General features: G+C 53.9%; 5 protein-coding genes across 5 annotated transcripts in view; 3 read left to right on the top strand and 2 right to left on the bottom strand.

Moving 5' to 3' along the window:
* Positions 1 to 2252: 2252 nt before the first annotated feature.
* Positions 2253 to 5017, bottom strand: GUITHDRAFT_70770 (hypothetical protein; the record flags this gene model as incomplete). Its single annotated transcript, XM_005833287.1, has 10 exons — positions 2253 to 2513; positions 2717 to 2932; positions 2991 to 3041; positions 3193 to 3562; positions 3610 to 4131; positions 4163 to 4395; positions 4444 to 4533; positions 4580 to 4672; positions 4717 to 4789; positions 4836 to 5017. The coding sequence occupies 10 exons, from the start codon at positions 5015 to 5017 to the stop codon at positions 2253 to 2255; spliced, it is 2091 nt and encodes a 696-aa protein (XP_005833344.1).
* Positions 5018 to 6222: 1205 nt separating this feature from the next.
* GUITHDRAFT_58896 (hypothetical protein) lies at positions 6223 to 6483 on the top strand (the record flags this gene model as incomplete). The annotated part of the gene is made up of 1 exon (XM_005833286.1): positions 6223 to 6483. A coding segment is annotated over one exon (261 nt), but the record flags the coding sequence as incomplete, so codon positions are not given.
* A 3734-nt stretch (positions 6484 to 10217) lies between these two features.
* GUITHDRAFT_138435 (hypothetical protein) lies at positions 10218 to 13389 on the top strand (the record flags this gene model as incomplete). Its single annotated transcript, XM_005833285.1, has 8 exons — positions 10218 to 12437; positions 12487 to 12545; positions 12595 to 12649; positions 12700 to 12725; positions 12783 to 12840; positions 12897 to 12989; positions 13159 to 13218; positions 13360 to 13389. The coding sequence occupies 8 exons, from the start codon at positions 10218 to 10220 to the stop codon at positions 13387 to 13389; spliced, it is 2601 nt and encodes an 866-aa protein (XP_005833342.1).
* A 271-nt stretch (positions 13390 to 13660) lies between these two features.
* Positions 13661 to 14292, bottom strand: TIC21 (translocon at the inner envelope membrane of chloroplast 21 like protein; the record flags this gene model as incomplete). Its single annotated transcript, XM_005833284.1, has 2 exons — positions 13661 to 14195; positions 14246 to 14292. Coding segments are annotated over 2 exons (582 nt in total), but the record flags the coding sequence as incomplete, so codon positions are not given.
* A 1414-nt stretch (positions 14293 to 15706) lies between these two features.
* GUITHDRAFT_138434 (hypothetical protein) overlaps positions 15707 to 19369 on the top strand; it is a gene marked incomplete at both ends in the record, with an annotated part of 6035 nt that continues 2372 nt past the window's right edge. Inside the window, 15 exons of the mRNA XM_005833283.1 lie at positions 15707 to 16240; positions 16296 to 16355; positions 16406 to 16462; positions 16613 to 16672; positions 16701 to 16747; positions 16799 to 16859; positions 17049 to 17100; positions 17193 to 17475; positions 17612 to 17666; positions 17712 to 18002; positions 18063 to 18137; positions 18324 to 18416; positions 18600 to 18743; positions 18984 to 19037; positions 19093 to 19155. Coding sequence (XP_005833340.1) covers positions 15707 to 16240; positions 16296 to 16355; positions 16406 to 16462; positions 16613 to 16672; positions 16701 to 16747; positions 16799 to 16859; positions 17049 to 17100; positions 17193 to 17475; positions 17612 to 17666; positions 17712 to 18002; positions 18063 to 18137; positions 18324 to 18416; positions 18600 to 18743; positions 18984 to 19037; positions 19093 to 19155 — 1929 coding nt within the window. The remainder of the gene's footprint in view (positions 16241 to 16295; positions 16356 to 16405; positions 16463 to 16612; positions 16673 to 16700; positions 16748 to 16798; positions 16860 to 17048; positions 17101 to 17192; positions 17476 to 17611; positions 17667 to 17711; positions 18003 to 18062; positions 18138 to 18323; positions 18417 to 18599; positions 18744 to 18983; positions 19038 to 19092; positions 19156 to 19369) is intronic.

Genomic DNA, 19369 nt, shown 5'->3' with positions numbered 1-19369 from the left:
AGAAGAAGAAGAAGAAGAAGAAGAAGTCTCTTATCAAGATCCCTTTCTCTGATCCTTCTCTAAAGATCTCACGTTCGCTTTCGCGCCATGTTTATCCCTCAATCTCAGTCAAACAAATGAGGCGAACTTGTCGGGATGAAGATAACTAAAATTGATCAGACACCTTGGCAGCCACGCAGGCTGTCGCTTCTACTTCAGGCTTGCCGGTGTAGTCTGACATGTTGAGACTTTCTGCAAGACATGCTGGACGTTGCCGGAGACAAGACAAGAGGTTGTACTGACAGCAAAGAGACAAGACAAGAGGTTGTACTGACAACAGCAAAGATAATTGATGAGATAACGAGAAGAGATGTGAGACGGTAAGTGACGGAGGAGGTGCAGAGGCTAAAGGGAATGGTAGACGAGACTCTCTCATTCATGCGTCATACTCCTTCCTGCCTAGCAGCCGCTTGAGCAGACCCAGTTTTGTCCTCGACTCGATCTGCTGCTTCGTGCGTTCTATGCAATGACCCGCGTCAGAGGTGAAAGAGGACGAGAAGTCAACAAGACAACAAGAAGAGAAGACAAGACTGAAGACAAGAAGCGAGGGAGGGGGGGTATGGCTTGCTAGGAAGGGTAAGGAAAGGGATGCGGAGGTCAGGAGAGGAGATATCGGGGAGAAGATAAGGAGAGGAGCAGATGACGAACCGATCTTCTGCTCCATCTCTCCTTCTCTTGCATCTTTTCCAAAGGCAACCCGGCGGTCCAGAGCGTCTGCTGGAGAGATGAGAAGAGAAGGAGGAGCAAGTGGTGGAGAGTCAGACCAGACTGGACGAGATCGAGGAGGAGGATGTTGAGCAGGTCGCGGTCCTTAGCGTGACTCTCTTTCTTGTCCACCTCAAAGGCAGCGTACAGGAGGTAATGGTACCGATCGTCTACCATGAGCTCCACCTGCTGCTGTCAGCTACAACAGGTGCAGACATGGAAGAGGACAGGACAGGACAGGACAGGACAGGACAGGACAGGACAGGACAGGAGAGGTTAGGACAAGACAGGACAGGAGAGGTTAGGAGAGGAGAGGAGAGTGGGGGAAGAGGAGGGGGAGAGGAGAGGGAGAGGGAGGGGGAGAGGGAGAGGGAGAAAAAGAGGGAGAGGGAGAGGGAGAGGGAGAGGGAGAGGGAGAGGAGAAGAGAGGAAGATAGGTATAATAGAGGAGGGGGCAGGATGAAGGAGGAGCATGAAAGATCATACAAGGCAGGACAGAACATGACAGGACATGACAGGGCAGGGCAGGGCAGGGAGAGGAGGACAGTACCTGAGGAGCAGAACCGAGCCATTTGTCCTCGTCAGTTTCAATCCAGATGATAGTCTGCGTTCAAGTCACTCCCTTGCTTGTGCAAGAAGGAGAAGGGCAGAAAAGAAACGGAAAATGGAGAAGGGGAAGGGACCTTGGTGGAGGCGATGGCGGTTGAGACTACATCAGTAGTTTCAATGATCTTCGTTTCTGTTCCAGGAAACTCAGGGGAGAAGAAAGCAGAAATGAGATAGGAGATGGAAATTGAGGCGAAGAAAAGACAGCAATGGGAAATGAAGAGTGAAATCATTAAGAATTTCAATAAAAGCTACTCACCGAGATATGCGTGAAGTCCGTCCATCGACTTCAACTTCATGTTCAACTTGATCCGTTGCACCATCACGCCCTTCAATTTGTTATAAGCTCTCACAATCCTCCTCGTTTTCCTCATCGTCTTAATCTCAACCTCCATCTCCATCATCTCTATCTATCTCCATCTATCTCTCCATCTTCATCATCTTCATTATCATTTTCATCATCTTCATCTTCATCATCTTCATCTTCATCATCTTCATCATCATTTTCATCATCTTCATCTTCATCTTCATCTTCATCTTCATCTTCATCTTCATCATATTCATTAGAATCATCCTTATCATCATCCTTATCATCATCAGCGACAACTTTAACAACAACTTTGACAACAATTTGAACAACAACTTTAACAACAACATCAACATCAACATCAACATCAACATCAACATCAACATCAACATCAACATCAATAACAGCTTCAACTTCAACTTCAACTTCAACTTCTACAAAAACAACTTCAACGAACACAAAAACAACAACTATGAAAGCAAAAACAAAAACATCATCAACAATAGCAACTCCTTCATCACCTCCGTTGAGTCCACGAGCCATCTCATCAGTCGCACTAGCGTGTAGCAAAACGCCATGAGCCACACGATGTTGACTAGGAAAAAACGCCGGGGGGGTCGACGAGCGTGACGTAAATGACGGACATGGCCCAGTCAGGAGGGTCGATGTTCAGAGTCCCTCCCGTGCTGCGGTCCAGCAGATCGAAGGCGAACCCCCCAGCTAGAACGACTTGCATGATGACAAGGGAGGCGGAACTCCTCTCGTTGGCTGCCGTCGCTGCCACTAGGAATTTGGTGTTCTGCTCGACGTTCATGTATGCGTCTTCCAGCTGCTTCGTGTTGATTATGTCTGTCGTCTGGTGCCGACACGCTCAATTAGCTTGGAATAAAAGGAGAGAGAGCAGATGAGCTCAGGCAGGCAGGAGAAAAAGAGGAGGAGAGGACTAGAGGAGGGAGAGGAGATGTGGAGAGACGGTCGAGAAGTGAAGGCGGAGAAAGAGAGCATGGCGAAGAGGAGGGAGAAGAGAAGAGGAGGACGAGGAGCAACAACGTGACAGACCTGCTGTAGGTTGATGAGTTCGTTGGATGCACCGTCAAGGATTTTCTCAATGTCGTCAACGCGGACTTTGATTGAGCCCAGCAGGATGTCCAGCTTCATGACCTTGTAGAGTCTCTTTGACATGGCGTTGTCAGGAGGGGGAGGAGGGTGCAGGTACTCCGTGGACTCCCTCAGATACTCGAACGTCTCCTGTAACAGCACGAGATCTCGAGATGCCTGAGAGCAGCTGGGGGTCAGCTGGGTTTGAGAGGCTAGAGAGGAGAGGCAATCTCACCTCCGACAGCGCCATCCTGATTCTGAGCACGTTGTCTGGATCATCGTTCACCTGATAGAAAATCCTCAGCAAGTGGAAGGAGGTGCACACAAGGAGCAGGAGCAGGAGCAGGAGCAGGAGCAGGGGCAGGGAGGTACGAACGAGGAGATGGAGGAGCAACTAGGAGAGGGAAGAACGTTGCGAGGAGAGGGGAGAAGCCGACCTGGAGGATGAGCTGGCGAACAGACTTGAGGGTGTCGACGAGGACGAAGATGCGCTGGAAGAGGGTGCGAATGAATTCTTCGCGGCATTTGATATCGAGGAAGTGCATGATTAAGGGCTCGAACTGCTCGGAGTTGGGGCTCATGACTAGGATCCCGTCAGTTCCCAGCAGCACCAGCTCGTCACTTCCAAGGTCCTCAGCTGCATAGATGGCCCCAAGGATCTGCCGGAGCTCAAGCTCGTACTCAGCTCCGTCGAGGAACTTCTTGGCCGGCAGCCGCGGGTTGATCGACTCAGTCAAGATGCAGTTGAACTTGCTGCGGTTCAGCGAGTCCCCCAGGAAGACGACGTCGAGAATGCTCCGCTGGTACCTGCGGTATGTGACGTCAGTGCCAGACTCCAGGCCCGCACGTCATACCAGGAGAGAAGGTCGTCGAGAATCTTGCTGGAGTCGAGCTGAACGTCGACCAACACGCGGGCGAGAGCGTCGAGGGAGATGTTGTCTGCTCGCCGCTCCATGATGGCCTCGATCTTCATGCCGTTGACAACCGTCCCGTCCATCCTCAGGTGCATCCCGAAGCACTCCACCTGCACAATGCCCAGAGCTTCAGTGTACTTGATCTCCGTCTCAAAGTTGATAAAGTGGATGAGGTCAAAGTCGATGATCGAGACGCTAGTCAAGTCCTCCGGGCCCTTGAGAGCTGTACTGGTCGGCTTCGTGTCCACCTGAGAGGTGAAGAGTCCTCCCTGGCAACGGTCAAGAGCTCCGAGCCTCTCGTTCAGTGCCACCACGTTGTTAGTCCCAAAGGGGATCCACTCGACGATCATGAAGTTGACATTGGCCAGCTGAATCGCCTCGCTCATGTCATCGTGCACGTTTGACTCGCCCTGTGACGACTCGTGCGCACGATGAGCGTTGCTGCGGAAGAAACCGAGATCACTGCCATAGAAGGGTCGTCAGGTTGGATTACCTGGTCATGGTACGTGAGCCAGAGGTGCGGAGGATGGAGGGCAGGTAAGGGCTGGACACATAGCTGACATCCTCCGTGGTAGTCACGTCTGAAATTCGCTGATATCCAGCCTTTGACTTTAGAATGAACTCCTCGCCGTTGAACTGGCAGGTCAACAACTCAGTGTCATAGTGTGGGGCGTTGGGGGTGTAGATGAAGCTGTTCACTTCATCAAAAACAGAGTTAGGCAGCGACTGCGAGCTGCAGGTGAGAAAACTTGGAACAAACGATAAATTTTGAACCTTGAGGAACTGAAGGCCTTTCAGAGAGATCTGATAAGCTGTGATTGGCTGCTGATCTTCAGAGATGAGTTTGATGCAGTTGACAAGTTTCTGAGAGACGCGTCAAGTGGTCGATCAACAAACGTCAAAATTCTACCTCAACACGAAGATCGTCCAGGCAATTCTTGCCCTCTTGAGAAAAATTCAAAAACATGCGTCTGGTCGACCCTTCGTAGCTCAAGGAAACAGGCTTCGAAGCAATCAGCATATGAATCATTGCCTTGAACTTACTACCTTTGGCGAGTAATCGAAATCGAGCTGCTCTGCCTGAATCCCCTCAAAGATGTATACCATGATTGGGATTTCTCTGTAATAGGTTCTGTGAATCATGCCATAGGCAAAGTTGCTTCAACCTTATCCACGTCTCAGGGTCGTCTGCTGTTAGCGCACATTGTGCATATTTGCTGATAAGAACCAGCAGCTTGGAATGGTTTGCTGTGATCTCCAACACCTTCGGCCCCTGGTTGATCCCGGCATGCTGATCAACGTTAGAGTGACTGCAACAACATTCGGAAGCTCTAGCATACCGAATCATAAGAGTCTGATTCGTCGTCCTGGTAGTTTGAAGCCCTGGTGCAGCGCTCAATGACAAAACTTGAGGGGAGGCTGAGAAAACCTCGTAGAGAAGGATGATCGCGAAGACATGGAGCTGGAAAAGCAAAGTTATCAAAGAGGTATGAAAGAGTTTCGTTCAAAGACTTGTTGCTACGAGAGGATCTTGTTCGCTGAAAACTTCTGTGATCGGCTCCAGTAAGCACATGGGGAGTAGAGCAAGCGAAATACTAACGTCCTAGATGCCGGTCGCGCATTATCCCTGGTGAGCATGACAACAGTGACCAAGAACACAAGTATCAACCACACAGACGAATACCTTGAATATGCGCTGCTATCATAACTGCTGCTTACGCTATCCGAGTACTTTCCTGTCCAGATACCCCTTACAAGGACACGAGGGAACAACGTAGCTGGCTGGGCATTACCTTTCCGACGCGACATCGCTTCTGCTTGCTGCTGATGCTACAATGATTGCTGTTTACTCGTTACATCATACGGCCCAGGTCAACCAGCTGCTACCTTTCTCTTGCAGCGTGTTCTATGCGCCCTTGGGCTGCTAGCCCGCTCGTCCTGCCTCAGCCTCCTCACGTAGTGTGTTGTCTGTTGACTCAACTCGCTCGTCCCGCCATCGCTCGACGGGTTGTGACTCGCGCCATGCTCCGTCTTCCCGTCCGCTCTCTCCAATCGCCCTGTCAACTTTTTTTTATGAGCGGTGGAATGACCGGGCCTGCCTCGGGTCCTTCATCTCGCACAGAAAGCTCTTGCTACATGCGCTTGAACTGACATGCTTTACCTCCATTATAGCGATCGGCAACGTCTTCGTGCTGTCAAGATAGTTTTCATGTCAAGGTGAGCTATCTTGCTTGACGATACAAGGAGGAAGTGGCGCAACACGGAATGTGAGAGATAATGGTCTTGGTTGCTCTGGAAGAGAGCTCCCTGCAGAGGTCGACGTAGCAAATAAGGGGATTGACGTAGCAAATAAGGGGATCGCCAGGGCAACCGAGTACAAGTAAAGGAGATCAGCAGAGTAAATGAGAGGATCGGAAGGGTCAACAAAGAGATTGATGCGGTTAGTCGACAGAAAAAAGTGGCAGGGGAGAACGATGTCTCTGACCCAAAAATGCGAAGTTGCTGGCAAGAGTAGAAGAAATCCAAACCATAAACAGCTTCGAAAGGAGGAAAAGCTGCTTAGAAAGGAGGAAAAGCTGCTTAGAAAGGAGGAAAAGCTGCTTAGAAAGGAGGAAAAGCTGCTTAGAAAGGAGGAAAAGCTGCTTAGAAAGGAGGAAAAGCTGCTTAGAAAGGAGGAAAAGCTGCTTAGAAAGGAGGAAAAGCTGCTTAGAAAGGAGGAAAAGCTGCTTAGAAAGGAGAAAAAGCTGCTTAGAAAGGAGGAAAAGCTGCTTAGAAAGGAGGAAAAGCTGCTTAGAAAGGAGGAAAAGCTGCTTAGAAAGGAGGAAAAGCTGCTTTGATGCAGATAATTGTAGATCAATTCAACTTGGACCCAGAGACCCTGAAGGACAAGAATCCAAACAAACCAGTACATCCTTTGATCATTACAGGAACTGCAGGGGTTGGTAAACCTTTCTTTGCGTACTTCTTGCTCCTTCATATTCTCCGGTCTGATGAGCGAGTAGTCTATCCGAAGGGAACGGAGTATTGGTACTTGGACGGAATTCGATGAAAGGGGATGTGGAATTATATCGATGACAAATTATGTGACTTTCTTAAAACTCATCGGGTGTGGTATATCTGTGACAGATCTGTACAGAGAGCAGGGAGACTTCGTGATAGAAAGAAGAGTGCGAACAATCATCATATAGCATAATCTCCTCACCGAGCACGAGGCGGTTCAAGGGCATATCGAATAACTATATCGAATAACTTGTTGGCTCAGGAATATAACTTGCCCGTTCGGTCAGAAGAGGAGATGGCAATTGAGATAGGGGCGCGATTAGCGAGCAAGAAGACAGGAAGCTCATCAAGAATTGGGGCAACGAACCGAGGAACATCGTAAAGAGACCTGCGCTGTTATGGGTGTAGATCGCTATGAAGACCTGCGAAAAAGGATCGTTGTAGCTTGCAATGAGGTGGGGATGGTATCGATGCTGATTCACCTTTACCCCAAGTCTGACTACAAGACTGTGACCGCTCGGATTCAAAGAATGCGGAGAGGCTCATCTTCAAGAGACTTGTCAAGTATCATTGGGATGGGTTTGTTGATTTGGCTTTCTCGGCTTGTTGATTTGGCTTTCTCGGTTTGTTGATTTGGCTTTCTCGGTTTGTTGATTTGGCTTTCTCGGCTTGTTGATTTGGCTTTCTCGGTTTGTTGATTTGGCTTTCTCGGTTTGTTGATTTGGCTTCTCGCGTCCTGGTTGCGAGCATACACCTGATTCAGCTTTTAAATACTTTGCACATGACATGCTGAAGAGAGGAGGGGAGTATAAACTTCACAGGCTGCAATCGGACGGGGATGACGAGGCTGCAGTCAAGGATCTGATCCTGAAAGCATCACAAACCTACTGACCATGTAGAGCGATGGAGGACATGGCGCTCGCATACAAAATCTAGCGCAAGCCCAAGTCTCCAAACCTCCCGTGCATGGATGCCTTGTTCTTGTCAACCCCAGCTGCAACTGTCAGAGGCAAAAGCTTCGCGGTAAGTCAGGTGGACCTGCGGCCACCTGGTCGTGTGCAGTGCCGTGCAGTGCTTGTCAGGCACCGTACGCCACACTGCAGCATCGCGCGATCACGACTGGAATCCGATGGAGATGTTTATTATCATTGAAGCCTCTAGTCTAAACAATCCCAAGCCAAGTGCACTCAAGCTACCATGCTCGGATCGGAGCATGCTTCACTAGCTGCCAAGAATCGTCGCCGCTGTCAGTCAGAGCTCAGCTGACGCGTCAGAGCCGTCCAGGTTGAATTGAAGCCGCCGAGTATCCGAGTCACGTCAGTGCCTGAGCCTTCACCGAGCTCTCATGCTCACGTCCATGTCTGCCGGATCGTTGGGGGCATGGTGTTAGGGTCAGGCTTGTACCCAGCGGGTCAGTCCCTAACACAGCAGATAAACCAGTCGAGCCAATCGTTGTCCACTAGAAGCGCTCGATCTTCCGCCTCCCAGTCTCCCATGATCCGCAGCTGCTCTTCCGTTGTGCTGGCTGTCATGGGGTCAAGAAAATCTTGCGATGAGGAGGGGCAGGCGTCTGGTGAAGTCGCTGGCTGAAACGTGGAGTTGTTGGCAAGAGGATGTTGGCAAGACTGAGCCAGTCCGAGGCAAGAAGCACAAGAAGTGACGGAGGCACAGCAATCATCTTGGGATGGTGCTGCAGTGCTCTGATCGTTGGCTGAGCTCACTGATGAAGCAGCTGCTGGCCTCAAGTTGGAGGCTTGGCTGGCTACGTCAACGGTTGACGCGTCCTCACGCTTGATTCTCGTGTACGGCCATCGTCTGATCCCGAGGCGTCGGCAGGCGCTTTTGAGGGTCGTGAGCGAAATACCCTGCAGGAACAAGTGCAAATAAGCGAAGAACCAGAGAGAGAGGGACAAGAGAGATACAGACAAGAGACATACAGACAAGAGACATACAGACAAGAGACATACAGACAAGAGAGATACAAGAGACATACAGACAAGAGAGATACAGACAAGAGAGATACAAGAGACAGACAGACAAGAGAGATACAGACAAGAGAGATACAAGAGACAGACAAGAGGGAGAAAGACAAGACGTACCAGAAGCCTCGCAGCGTCTTCTTGACGGAATTGGTAGTATTGATCTAGTGTGGTCAAACTCAGCACCACCTGCTTGCCGGGGATTCCCCTTCTAGAGCCGATTCTGCCTTTCACAGTGACAGAGCGTGACATGGTAGGTGCTGATGGAATGAGGCTCAGGTATATGCGGGAGAAGCTTGACAGGAACGGAGGGTATGAGAGGATGGAGATGCGGCAGAGGGTGTGTCCGGGTTGTGCGTTCAAGGATACGGATATCTAGAGAAAGAGGGGGGCGGAGGCTCCGGGCTGGCAGGAAGGAGCAAACGTTGGGGAGTGTATCCTGTATCCAGCATATCCTCCCGGTGTCAGCGACCTCCAAACGTTGTGTTCTGGGTCCAGTGCAAGAGGGTTTATTTTGTATCGTTGCGATGTGAGCCCTCGGAAGTCACGCTGGTGCGGCGTGACATGGCATGTACATGTGTGATGACGAGGCGTCCGTGCCGCCGACTTCCCCCTCTCCCCCTTTTATTACTCACTGTCAAAGTTAAGTTAAAAATCAGTACTATGGCAATCAGCCAGCCGCTGACTGAGTTAAGTTTGGGGGACAGCAGTTGGCAGGAATAGGTTTGGTTCTCGCTGTCTTTTCTCTTCTCGCCGTTTGGCCTGTGCGACAGTGTCAGGGTCAAGCCTCCTCGACTCTCCTGATTGTCCTCGTACTGATTTTAACTTAACTTTGAGTAAAAGTAAAGAGTAACTCAGTGACGGTGATTCTCAGGCTCGTTTGAAGTTCCGAGGCTGGTTTAGTTGAACCGTGGCAGTTTTATAAGATTCCTGTACTTTGACTGTGAAATGATATCATGCCTTGAATCATGGACCGCCGCGTGGCCGCGCCGGCATTGCCAATGATTCGTCACAGTGACCGTACGGCGTCCGGCGCCTGCCGTCGGACCCAGCCCCGGGGCCGGGCCTCCGGCGGCAATGAGGCCCCGAGTCGCGGCAGCTGCCGCCCGGCGCCCCCGGCCCGGCTGGGACCTGCCGCGCCGTGTGCCGGGTGCCGCTCGGAGGCTCAGCCGCCGCTGTCACCCGCCGGGCCGGGCCCGCCCGGCCGGGCCGCCCCCGGCAGCCCGGATGAACTTCGGAAGCTCTCATGTTGGCCGTTGTAGAGGTTCATTGCGCTGGCAGAGAAGCGGAGGGCTGGGGATGAGAATGAAGGCATGCACAGAAAGACGATGAGGATGAGAATGAACGCATGCACAGAAAGAAGATGAGGATGAGAATGAACGCATGCACAGAAAGAAGATGGCAAGAGGAAAGTCAGCTACCAGTAGAGCTGTGACATGAATACCCAGAAACGAGTTGTCATGAGTGTACGATTGCTCCCCACGTTCGATACCACTTGGTGAACTAGAGCAATTGTTGGCCTCAAGTATGAACCATGCAGTGGATGGCAGCTCTTCAAAACAACGAGGCATGTCGCAGTTGCATGTTGTCGACCGAGTCAGAGCGAAGCTGAAGGAGAAGGAGGAGGAGAGCAATGGAGAAAAGAGAACAACGAAATCGCTCGAGCGATCGCTTGCCGTTGCAAGGAAGTCACGAGACAACGAGATGCTACTCACCTGCTACTACGAGCTTGCTCTTCATCATGAGCTTCTGGGGGAAGCGAACCCTGTACAAACTTACCTTGAGTCAGCTATGGAACTGATAGAGCAGCTGAGGGGAGGAAAAGAGAAGGTCACTTTGGAGGATTCTGCTCCTCTGGTTCGCATCTGGGAGCAGAGGGGGAGGATGGACAAGGTCAAGCAGCACTGGCAGAGCATCTACTCTGCGATGGAGAAGGCGTACGGATACAATGACATCCGGCTCCTCCCTGTGGCTGAAAGGATGCTGGAGGCGTCGCTCAGGACGGGGAATGCTGATTCGGCCAACATAGAGCAGCAGGTGGTTCAGAGGATCAGAGAGTCGCACACCCCCGCTGAGATGTTGTGGCCCCATCCTCCCTTGGGGGAGAAGCGGCACGTGAAGAACATCAAGCATCTCAAGACTAATGTGGAGCTTGCGCGGTACTTCCTGATCAGAAGGAGCTACAAGGATGCGATGAATCAGCTGCAAGTAGTGCTGGACTGGAGAGAGGAGCTAAGACAGATGGGCAAGGACTGGAGGAGACGCGATGCTCACCTGCTGGATCGGATCGAGAGCATGGAGCTGGTCGCTCAGGCTGTGTTCCATCAGGGGGAAGCCTTCGCTGCGATGAATCGGACGACGACGGCAGAGAGGAGGATGTTGGAGGGGCTCGCTCACTGGGAGGAGCTGATGGAGTTGGAGACATCCTCTGGCATTCCCGCCACCTGCTCGCACCGAGAACTGCTCTCCCTCCATACCCACGAGGTCGGCTCCACCTACAAGGTCTACATCACCTGGCTGCTCAAGTTGGGCAGGAACGTTGAGGCTCTAGAGGCGTTGGGCAAGTGTATCTCCCACCTGCAGCGCCCCCCCCTCCGCGCCTTCTCCCCCCAGTACTCGAGGGCGATTCGCGACCGAGCTCAGATCCAGCTGGAGTGTAACCACATCTCGGAGGGTCTGGAAGACCTCATGGAGTACGGGGAGCTGAGCTCCAAGATCTACGGGGCCAAGTCGACACAGGTGGCGCTGAGCTACTGCGAGCAGGCGAGGTCGATCAACTTCGTGACCAACCCGACGCAGCAGGAGTGGGACGCGGCTCTCCTGCTGGCTCAGCAGGGGCTCAAGATGCTGGAGCAGCTGGTCGGGCTGGACTCTCCCCAGCTCGTCCCGGCACTTCGGGTGTATGGCTGCCTGCTGGTGAGGTTGGGGCGGATGCAGGAGGCGATCTTGCTGCTGGAGAGGTACGACAGGATCACGGAGAGGTTCCCAGGGAGCGAGAAGAGGATCGCTGACCGGGTCTTCACGCTCGAGAGCCTGGCGGAGGCGTACACCAACATCGAGCCCAAGGAGACGAGCAAGGCCAGCAAGGCCCTCGAAGCTTGCATCAAGCTCATGCTCCACCTCGAGATGGAAGGACGCCCAGACGTCACCAGCATGAGCCGCCTCAAGGTCAGCCTGGACAAGGTTCGCTCGCGCTTCTCCCTCCCCGTCGAGGCTCGGTACCTCCACCCTCGCCTGCGCTTCTGCTGCAACCAGAAGTGCGGGAGGCAGGAGACTCGGCCGGATCAGTACCACAGGACCAAGTCGAGAGGCGTACTACGCTTCTGCTCCGACGAGTGCCTGGCTGAGTTCAACAAGTACTCTGCTTCCAACAACTGGCTCGGCCTTGACAGCGCCTGCCCTGCGGGGCCCCTGACCGACCTCCTCCTCCTCCGCTGCCTCATGTTCCTCCATGAGCGCCCCTACTGGTTTCGCCTCGCCATGGTGAGCAGCCGCCTGTGGAACCTCGTCTCCCACCATCGCTCCTCCATCCGCTTCCCCGAGATGGTCAAGCGACTGCCGTTGGACCCCAGGAGAGGATCCCCCATGGAGCCCTCGACCATTGCCAGCCTCCTTGGGCGATCACCTCGCCTCCTCCACCTGGACTTTAGTGACTGCACGGTGGTGGACGACAAGGTCTGCTTCCACATCGGCGAGGCCTGCCCAGAGCTGCTGACCCTCTCCCTGAGGGGCTCGAGCCACGTCACTGACATCGGGGTCGAGGACTTGGCCAACTGCAAGAAGCTGGAGGTGAGCTGGAGGCGAGGTAGGTTGTCAGTTTGACAGGGTGTGCCTGCAGAGGTTAGACCTGAGCTTCTGCGAGTTCGTAACGGACGAAGGCGTCCTGTCCATCGCCCGGTCGCCCTGCTCGCTCCTGCCGACGCTGGTCTGACGCGACAGCCCCCAGGTCCCTCGGAAGGCTCGAGCTGCTCTCGCTCTCGCACTGCCACGAGATTAGTGAGGTGAAGAGAGGACACGAGACAGAGGCAGCGGCTGACCCAGGGGGCTGCAGGAGGGAATCATCGCCATCGCCAAGGGGTGAGACATCTGCGGTCTGCTTGACCCCTGCTGGGGTTGACCTGGGAGTAGCTGCAGGCAGCTGGTGTACCTTGACATCTCCTACTGCAAGCGCATCACAGACCGGGGGCTCAAGGTACCCCCCGACCCCTTCCCGCTCCCAGCTGGCCTCTTCCAGCTGACTCTTGGCAGGCCATCTTGCGGTTCTGCTCGAGTTTGCGGCACCTTGACCTGCGGGGGGTGAACAACCTGACCACAGCTGAACTGCGTCGAGTAGATCGACAGGTGCGAATGATGCATCGTGCTCTCCCTCCCCCCTCTCCCTGCCGGCCTCCCTGCCCCCCTCTATGTGTCTCCTTCCCTACCGTACCTCCTGGCTTCCATAGTTCGTCCTTCCGCTCTCAGACTTCAATGCCCGGCAACCTTCCTCTGCAGCCTCTTAGGTGCTTGGTAGGTGGAGACGGTGCTGGGGCTGCCATGGAAGGAGCCGGTGGCAGCAGACCTCTTATCAACGGTGAGCATGTGCCAGGAGGGGCATGTGGAAGATGAAGCAGAAGAGGAGGAGGAGGAGGAGGAGGAGGAGGAGGAGGAGGAGGGGATGGACCAGGGGGAGGAGGCAGGGAAGTGGCTACTGAGGTGCCTTGTCTCAATGCAGGTGGAGACTCCACGATTTCGGATGGAATAGATCGAGATATGATAGGAGAAGTCTTGATGTTGTAAATGCTGTGATGTGTTGAACATGTTCATATGAAGAGACGTGAAGCGTTGAAGACTAAACTATGCGTCATTGCACATGAGACCATGAGACATCGCGATTGAAGTGAGCTGATTGTCAGCTCTCATCATCCTTGCACATTGTTTTGCCGTTCCACTTCTTTTCGAAGGGTCGAAGGAATGCTCGACAGCGGAGAAACAATTGCAATCAACCAGGTTCAGCCGAGCATACAAGGATCACTTCACTCGTCTTTGTGAGGGATCTGAGATGCGATGAAGAGAGAGTTGACGAGACTTGACAGGTGGCTCAGTAGCGTGTTGGTGTTCGCCTGCACAACAAAGATGTCCAGAGCCTGCCAACAACACTCAGTCCTGAAACCGAGCTGACGGGGGTCGATGAAGGAGCAGACCTGTAGCTGCAGCGAGGCAGTCTGTGCCGCTATCCCTCCTCCGTTGGCAATCAGGATGGATCCTGAAATCGACTTGGCCACCAGGGTGCCGACGATCTGCTCAGCTCCCAGCAGCGTGAGAAACATGCCCGTCAGCGCCACGATGACCCCAACCCTCACTGTCCTCGAGAAGCTCCTGAAGGACATGGCGGCCTCGGGGGTCTCAAGCTGCTTCGCTGCGATCCTCTGATATCCTGTCGTCCAGATCACGTTGATGAAGCTGAGCGCCAGCCCCAGCCCCGCCATGAAGACTCCGTTCGCCAGGATGTTGCCCTGCATCGGCCCTCGCACGGCGTTGGCGAAGAAGAGCGTGATGGCGGAGATGACGCTGGGGAAACAATCATTGCTCCTCCCCTCCTCCTCTCACATCATCCTCACCTCAAGATCACTTGCGCCCACCACGACAGCCAACTGGATTGACGGATCCTTCAATTATCCCGTCAGGTCGTGTCTGGAAGGAGCACACAGAACCTGTTGAACCTTCCTCTCATCTTCTGCATGCTCTTGTCGGGCGTTGAGTTCATTGAGAGTGGCAAGGTCCTTGATCGGATATGGCTGGTAGGAAGGAGTCAAGAGGTCGCGATGACTGGAAGAGGAGGTCGTAAGGGAAGGAGGAAAGAGGAGAGAATATAGAAGCTTGCCGCGAGGGAGGCAACAGAAGGTCTGGCAGTCTCTCATGCTCTCACCTAGTTCTCCATGGCGTCGCCATGGGTGTCGCCATGGGTGTCGCCAGGCTCATCGGCGTGTACATGACGCGTGCCGGACAGCCGAATGCGAGCATGGCGCAGAGGGAATTGCAGGGGCAATTAATAGTTTCCGGTTGTCTTCACGAAGTCCGATCAGTCGGCCCGGGCCGCTTTCTCGGATCCGGCCCGAGCCTGCGACGGTCCGGGATCATGAGAGTCGGGGCCGGCCGGGCCGTGGCCCGGGACTCCCGAGTTCCGGCGAGTCACCGGGTTCCGAGCCGGGCCGGAAGCCTTGGCCCAGGTACTGACTAGGTGGGGGACAGCAGTTGGCAGGCCTTTCAAGTTACTCAAAGTTAAAAATCAGTACGAGGACAATCAGGAGAGTCGAGGAGGCTTGACCCTGACAGGATTGGGTTTGGTAGCAGAGTGTATCATGATGGTGGGGGAAGCCTTGAACGGGACAGCATTTGGCAGGATTGGGTTTGGTTCTCGCTGTCTTTTCAGGCTCTCAGCACTCAGCCAGGCTGACTGCCGCATGACTCAGCCCAACGGCCGTGACTTCGGAGTCTGGCAGTGCCGAGTCTGGCAGGGCCAGGGGCCACTTGGGCCGTGAAGGTACTCTAAGGGGGGCCGCCTGATTGTCCTCGTTCTGATCTTTCCCTTAACTTTAAGTAAAACCTAAATTCAGGGGCGGCGCCGGATCAGCCACTGCCGTCACCCGGCGCTCACTCAGCGGGTCTGCCTCAGACTGAAGTCAAGCAGGGCAGCGACGACCCAACAAGTCCAATTGCTTGGGCAGCAGCACAGCATGCAGACGGATGTTGGAAGCGCGTGCGAGGAAGGAGAAGGAAGAGAAAGCGACATTGAAGAGACATCGACTGACTGACTTTGACATGCTCTGCTGCTATCTCACCTCCATGCTTGCGCGCGCTCATAGATACGCGAGGAGCATTGAGTAGAGAACTACATGTTCTCTTCCTGTAGTTAGGCTGGTGCTTGTACTTAACCCTGCCTGCTGCATGTTGTCGATGCTGTGAGAAGTTCTTCGAATTCATTCCGTCTGACTACCCTAATTGACCTGCTCTCTGTTTCTTTGTTCCTCATGATTACAACTCTCGTTTTGAACGACATGTTTTTTAGGTGTGGAACCACCATGGCCGACGACGATTTCGCTCCTGGTTGGATCCCAAAGAGCGCCATGGACGCTGTGCTGCAAGAGCAGAACCTGATCCAAGAATCCGAAATCGCTGAGCTGGAGAGGGAGCTGGCTGGAAAGCATAAGAGCAAGGAGAGTTCTAAGAAGGAGAAGAAGGAAAAGAAAAAGAAGTCGAAGTCCGGCAAGAAGAAGGACAAGAAGAAGCGGAAATCAAAGCATGAGAAGAAGTCCAAAGAGAAGAAGAAGGAAACCAAGTCCTCTTCCTCTTCCTCCTCCTCCTCCGATTCATCCGATGGAGAGGATGACGACAGAAAGAAGGATGAGGGAGGTTCTTGGGCAACGGCACAGGCAGCTCAGGTTGCGAAGACCGAGGTGGTCCAAGACCATTCCGAGCTCGATGCTCTTCTCTTCTCCTCGTCCTCAGGCAAGACCTCCAAGGACAAGAAGGAGGAAGGAGACGAAGTGGAGAGGGCAGAGAGGCCCGGGTTCCTGCAGCTGCTGCAAACCAACCCTGAGACCGGGCAGGTTAAGGTAACGCGACCCCCGCGCTGTCTCGAGGCCGTCGGACTGACTTGCTTGCCGTCAGGCTGGTGGGCTGTGGAACCCGAGGCCATCTGATTCCAAGGAGGAGGAGAGGAGGGAGGAGGTAGAGCAGAAACTGACTTCTTCCTCTCTTGACCTCGTGCTGCAACGCAGAGGCCAACCGCTTCCTCTGGTCAGCCGCAAGTTGGAGATGGTGGTCTTAGCTGGAAGGTGAGACTTGGACGAGAGGGAGGAAGCAGTAACGCGCGGGGTAGGCGAAGCAGCTCAAGCGCCTAAGGGAGAGAGCGGAGGCAGAGGGCAAGTCATTGCAGGCCTGTCTGATGGATGCTGCCGCATTTCGTACTGACAGACAGAGAGCAGGAGCTGGCGGAGAGCAGAGCAGAGTCGCTCTCTGAGCTGCAGAATGTGAGGCTGTGTGAGGTGAGAGCGAGGTTGACACGTGTGTCAGGCGGAGTCCTCGGCAGCGTCGTCTCGACAGGAGCATGCAGGGAGAAGGTTATTGGCGGGTCGGCATGGTCGGCATGACAGGGTGAGAGCTGATGGCAGGTCGTACCTTGATGACGTGGGGAGCGGGAGATCGAGAAAGAAGATGAAGAGACCAGATGAAGTGAGTCGCGTGCTGGACCTTTCTGGTGTGATGGTGGGCTTGCAGCAGGGCGACAGCGGCTTGAGGTGGAGGAGCCGTCGCGATGATCGCAGAAGGTTCTATCCTGCCCTCCTCTTACACGCCTGCTCGTGCTCTACTGCTTTGTCATTCGTCTCCTCCCTTTCCTTCTCTGTGGATACGCTGAAGCAGAGCAGGGAACAAGATGACATCTGGAATCGTGATGGGGAGAAATCGCTGACAGGTTGAGAGTTTGCAACTATATCTCTTTAACTCTCTATTGATACGATGGGCAAAATCTGTCGAGCTTTGTAAATCTGTTTGTTGTGTTGGCAGGAGTGGATTCTTTCAATCAATTTCGCAATGACGGCTCGTTCCTTGAGACTTTTCTGGCGCAACAAAAGAAGTCGGAGAGTTCTGACAAGCGCCAAGACAAAGATGAACATGCACGTGAGCGAAGGGACCGGGAGGATCGGAGGGACCGGGAGGACAGGAGGGACCGGGAGGACAGGAGGGACCGGGAGGATCGGAGGGACCGGGAGGATCGGAGGGACCGGGAGGACAGGCGGGACCAGGAGGATCGGAGTAGGCCTGGAGACTGGACTTGTCCCCTGTGCAAGTAAGTCGAAAAGAAAAGAGAGAGGGGAGAGCAAGGGAGGGGAGAAGTACTGGGAAGGAGAGGGGAGGAGGGAATAGAGGTAGAGGTGTAGAGGGAAAGAGAAGCAGGAGGAAGGAGATGCTGATAGGAGATCCAGTGCTTCTGTCTTCGCCTCCAAGACTCATTGTTACCGATGCGGAAAGAAGCGAGACGTAAGTGTTGATTGATGTGCTTGATTGTCGTGATTGCGCTCGCAGAGTTTGTTTCATGAGAAGGACGCCGAGGATTTATCTTCCAAGAAAGGCGGGAGGAAAGAAACTGAAGAGAAGGAAGACAAGAAGCGAACTTCGAGCGAGATTGTCCGTAACGCTAGAGACGAGAAAGGAGTAGAAGGAGGAGGAGGAGTAGAAGGAGGAGGGGGAGGAGCAGCAGCAGCAGCTCGTGCCGAAGACCAATCTCTTCCTTCAACCGCCGCCAATGACCGGGAAGTACCCAAAGCAGCAGAGAAGAAACAGGGAGGAGGAGAGGAGGCGGCGGGAGATGTGGAGGTGGGTTTGCTGTCTTGCTTCTGTGCTGCCTGCATGCCGATCTCATGCCTGCCATGCCAGATGTCGCTGTCAGAACCATCAGCCCAACTTGAACCGACGCCTGCAAGAGAAGAGAGTAGCACTGCAAGCCAGGAGGTATCAAAGCGGGAGGAGGGAACAGCAGGGGGAGGCAGGAGGCAGGAGGCAGGAGGCAGGAGGCAGGAGGCAGGAGGCAGGAGGCAGGAGGCAGGAGGCAGGAGGCAGGAGGCAGGAGGCAGGCAGGAAGGAAGGACGGGGAGGGGGGAGGAGAGCTTTCATTTTGTATTCTCACGCACCTTTCAGCCGAGTTTCGATATTGAGTTCCTCAAGGGGCTCGACAGAAACAAGCTGGAAGCTCAAGCACTCAAGGTGAAGCAGCGACGGAGAGAGAGGGAGGTGAGGGAGGGAGAGAGGGGAAGAGGGGGAGAGAAGGGGAGATGGAGGGAGGGAGGGAGGGAGGGAGGTAGGGAGGGAGGGAGGGAGAGGAGGGGAGGGAGCGAAGAAGAGGGTGAGGAGGTGCATGAGGTGTATGTAGGCGTCTGCTCGACTCTCTTCCTCGTTTGCTGAATTACTTCACAGGCGCAGCTGCGGGGAGACAACAAGAAGTACGAGGAGCTGATGACACAGATAGCTGCTATCGACAGGATGCGAGGAGGGGAGGGGAGGAGGAGGAGGAGGAAGAGGAGGAGGAGGAGGAGGAGGAGGAGGAGGAGGAGAACCGAGGTCAGCAGGGAGGAGCGGCTCATCTAAAGGAGGAGAGAAGGAAGTTGTCATGCTGCAAAAGTTCGATGCGAGAGGAAGACCGCTGTCGCTCAACTACGTCTCAAAGGCAAGAGATGCGAGGAGGATGAGAAAGTCCGGGGAGGGAGTAGGAGGAGGGAGAGACGAACGAAAGGGATGAGAAAGGAAGGAGGAGATGGAGAGGAGGAGGAGGAGGAGGAGGAGATGATGATCGGAGAGCAGATGAGCGACCAAGAAAAGGCAACAAGAGACCGCAAGATTCACTTCGAGGCTAAGGTTCTCACCTCAGAGCTGGGGAATAGCTGGAGATGAGCTGAGAATGTGCTGGCAGACTGACCTGGGGAAAGGGCAGCGAGAAAAATACTTTGCTGACGACGATATGACGGTCGATCAGGTGAGGAGAAGGAGAAGAGATGGGGAGGAAAAGGAAAAGAGGGAGGAGCAAGAGGAGGAGAGGGGAGAGGGAAGGGAGAGAAGAGTGACTGGTTGCGTAAGGAAGCATTTGCTGGTGGTGATTGATAAAAGAAGCGATAAATCCGCAGAAAGGAGAGAGGAGAAGTTGACGCCATTGTGGATGCAGAAAGAGGAGGAGGAGGAGGAGGAGGAGG

This window comes from Guillardia theta (genome assembly GCF_000315625.1).
Source record: "Guillardia theta CCMP2712 unplaced genomic scaffold GUITHscaffold_31, whole genome shotgun sequence".
Lineage (NCBI taxonomy): Eukaryota > Cryptophyceae > Pyrenomonadales > Geminigeraceae > Guillardia > Guillardia theta.
The sequence above is the reverse complement of the archived record's forward strand: the minus strand, read 5'-3'. Positions and strand labels throughout refer to the sequence as shown.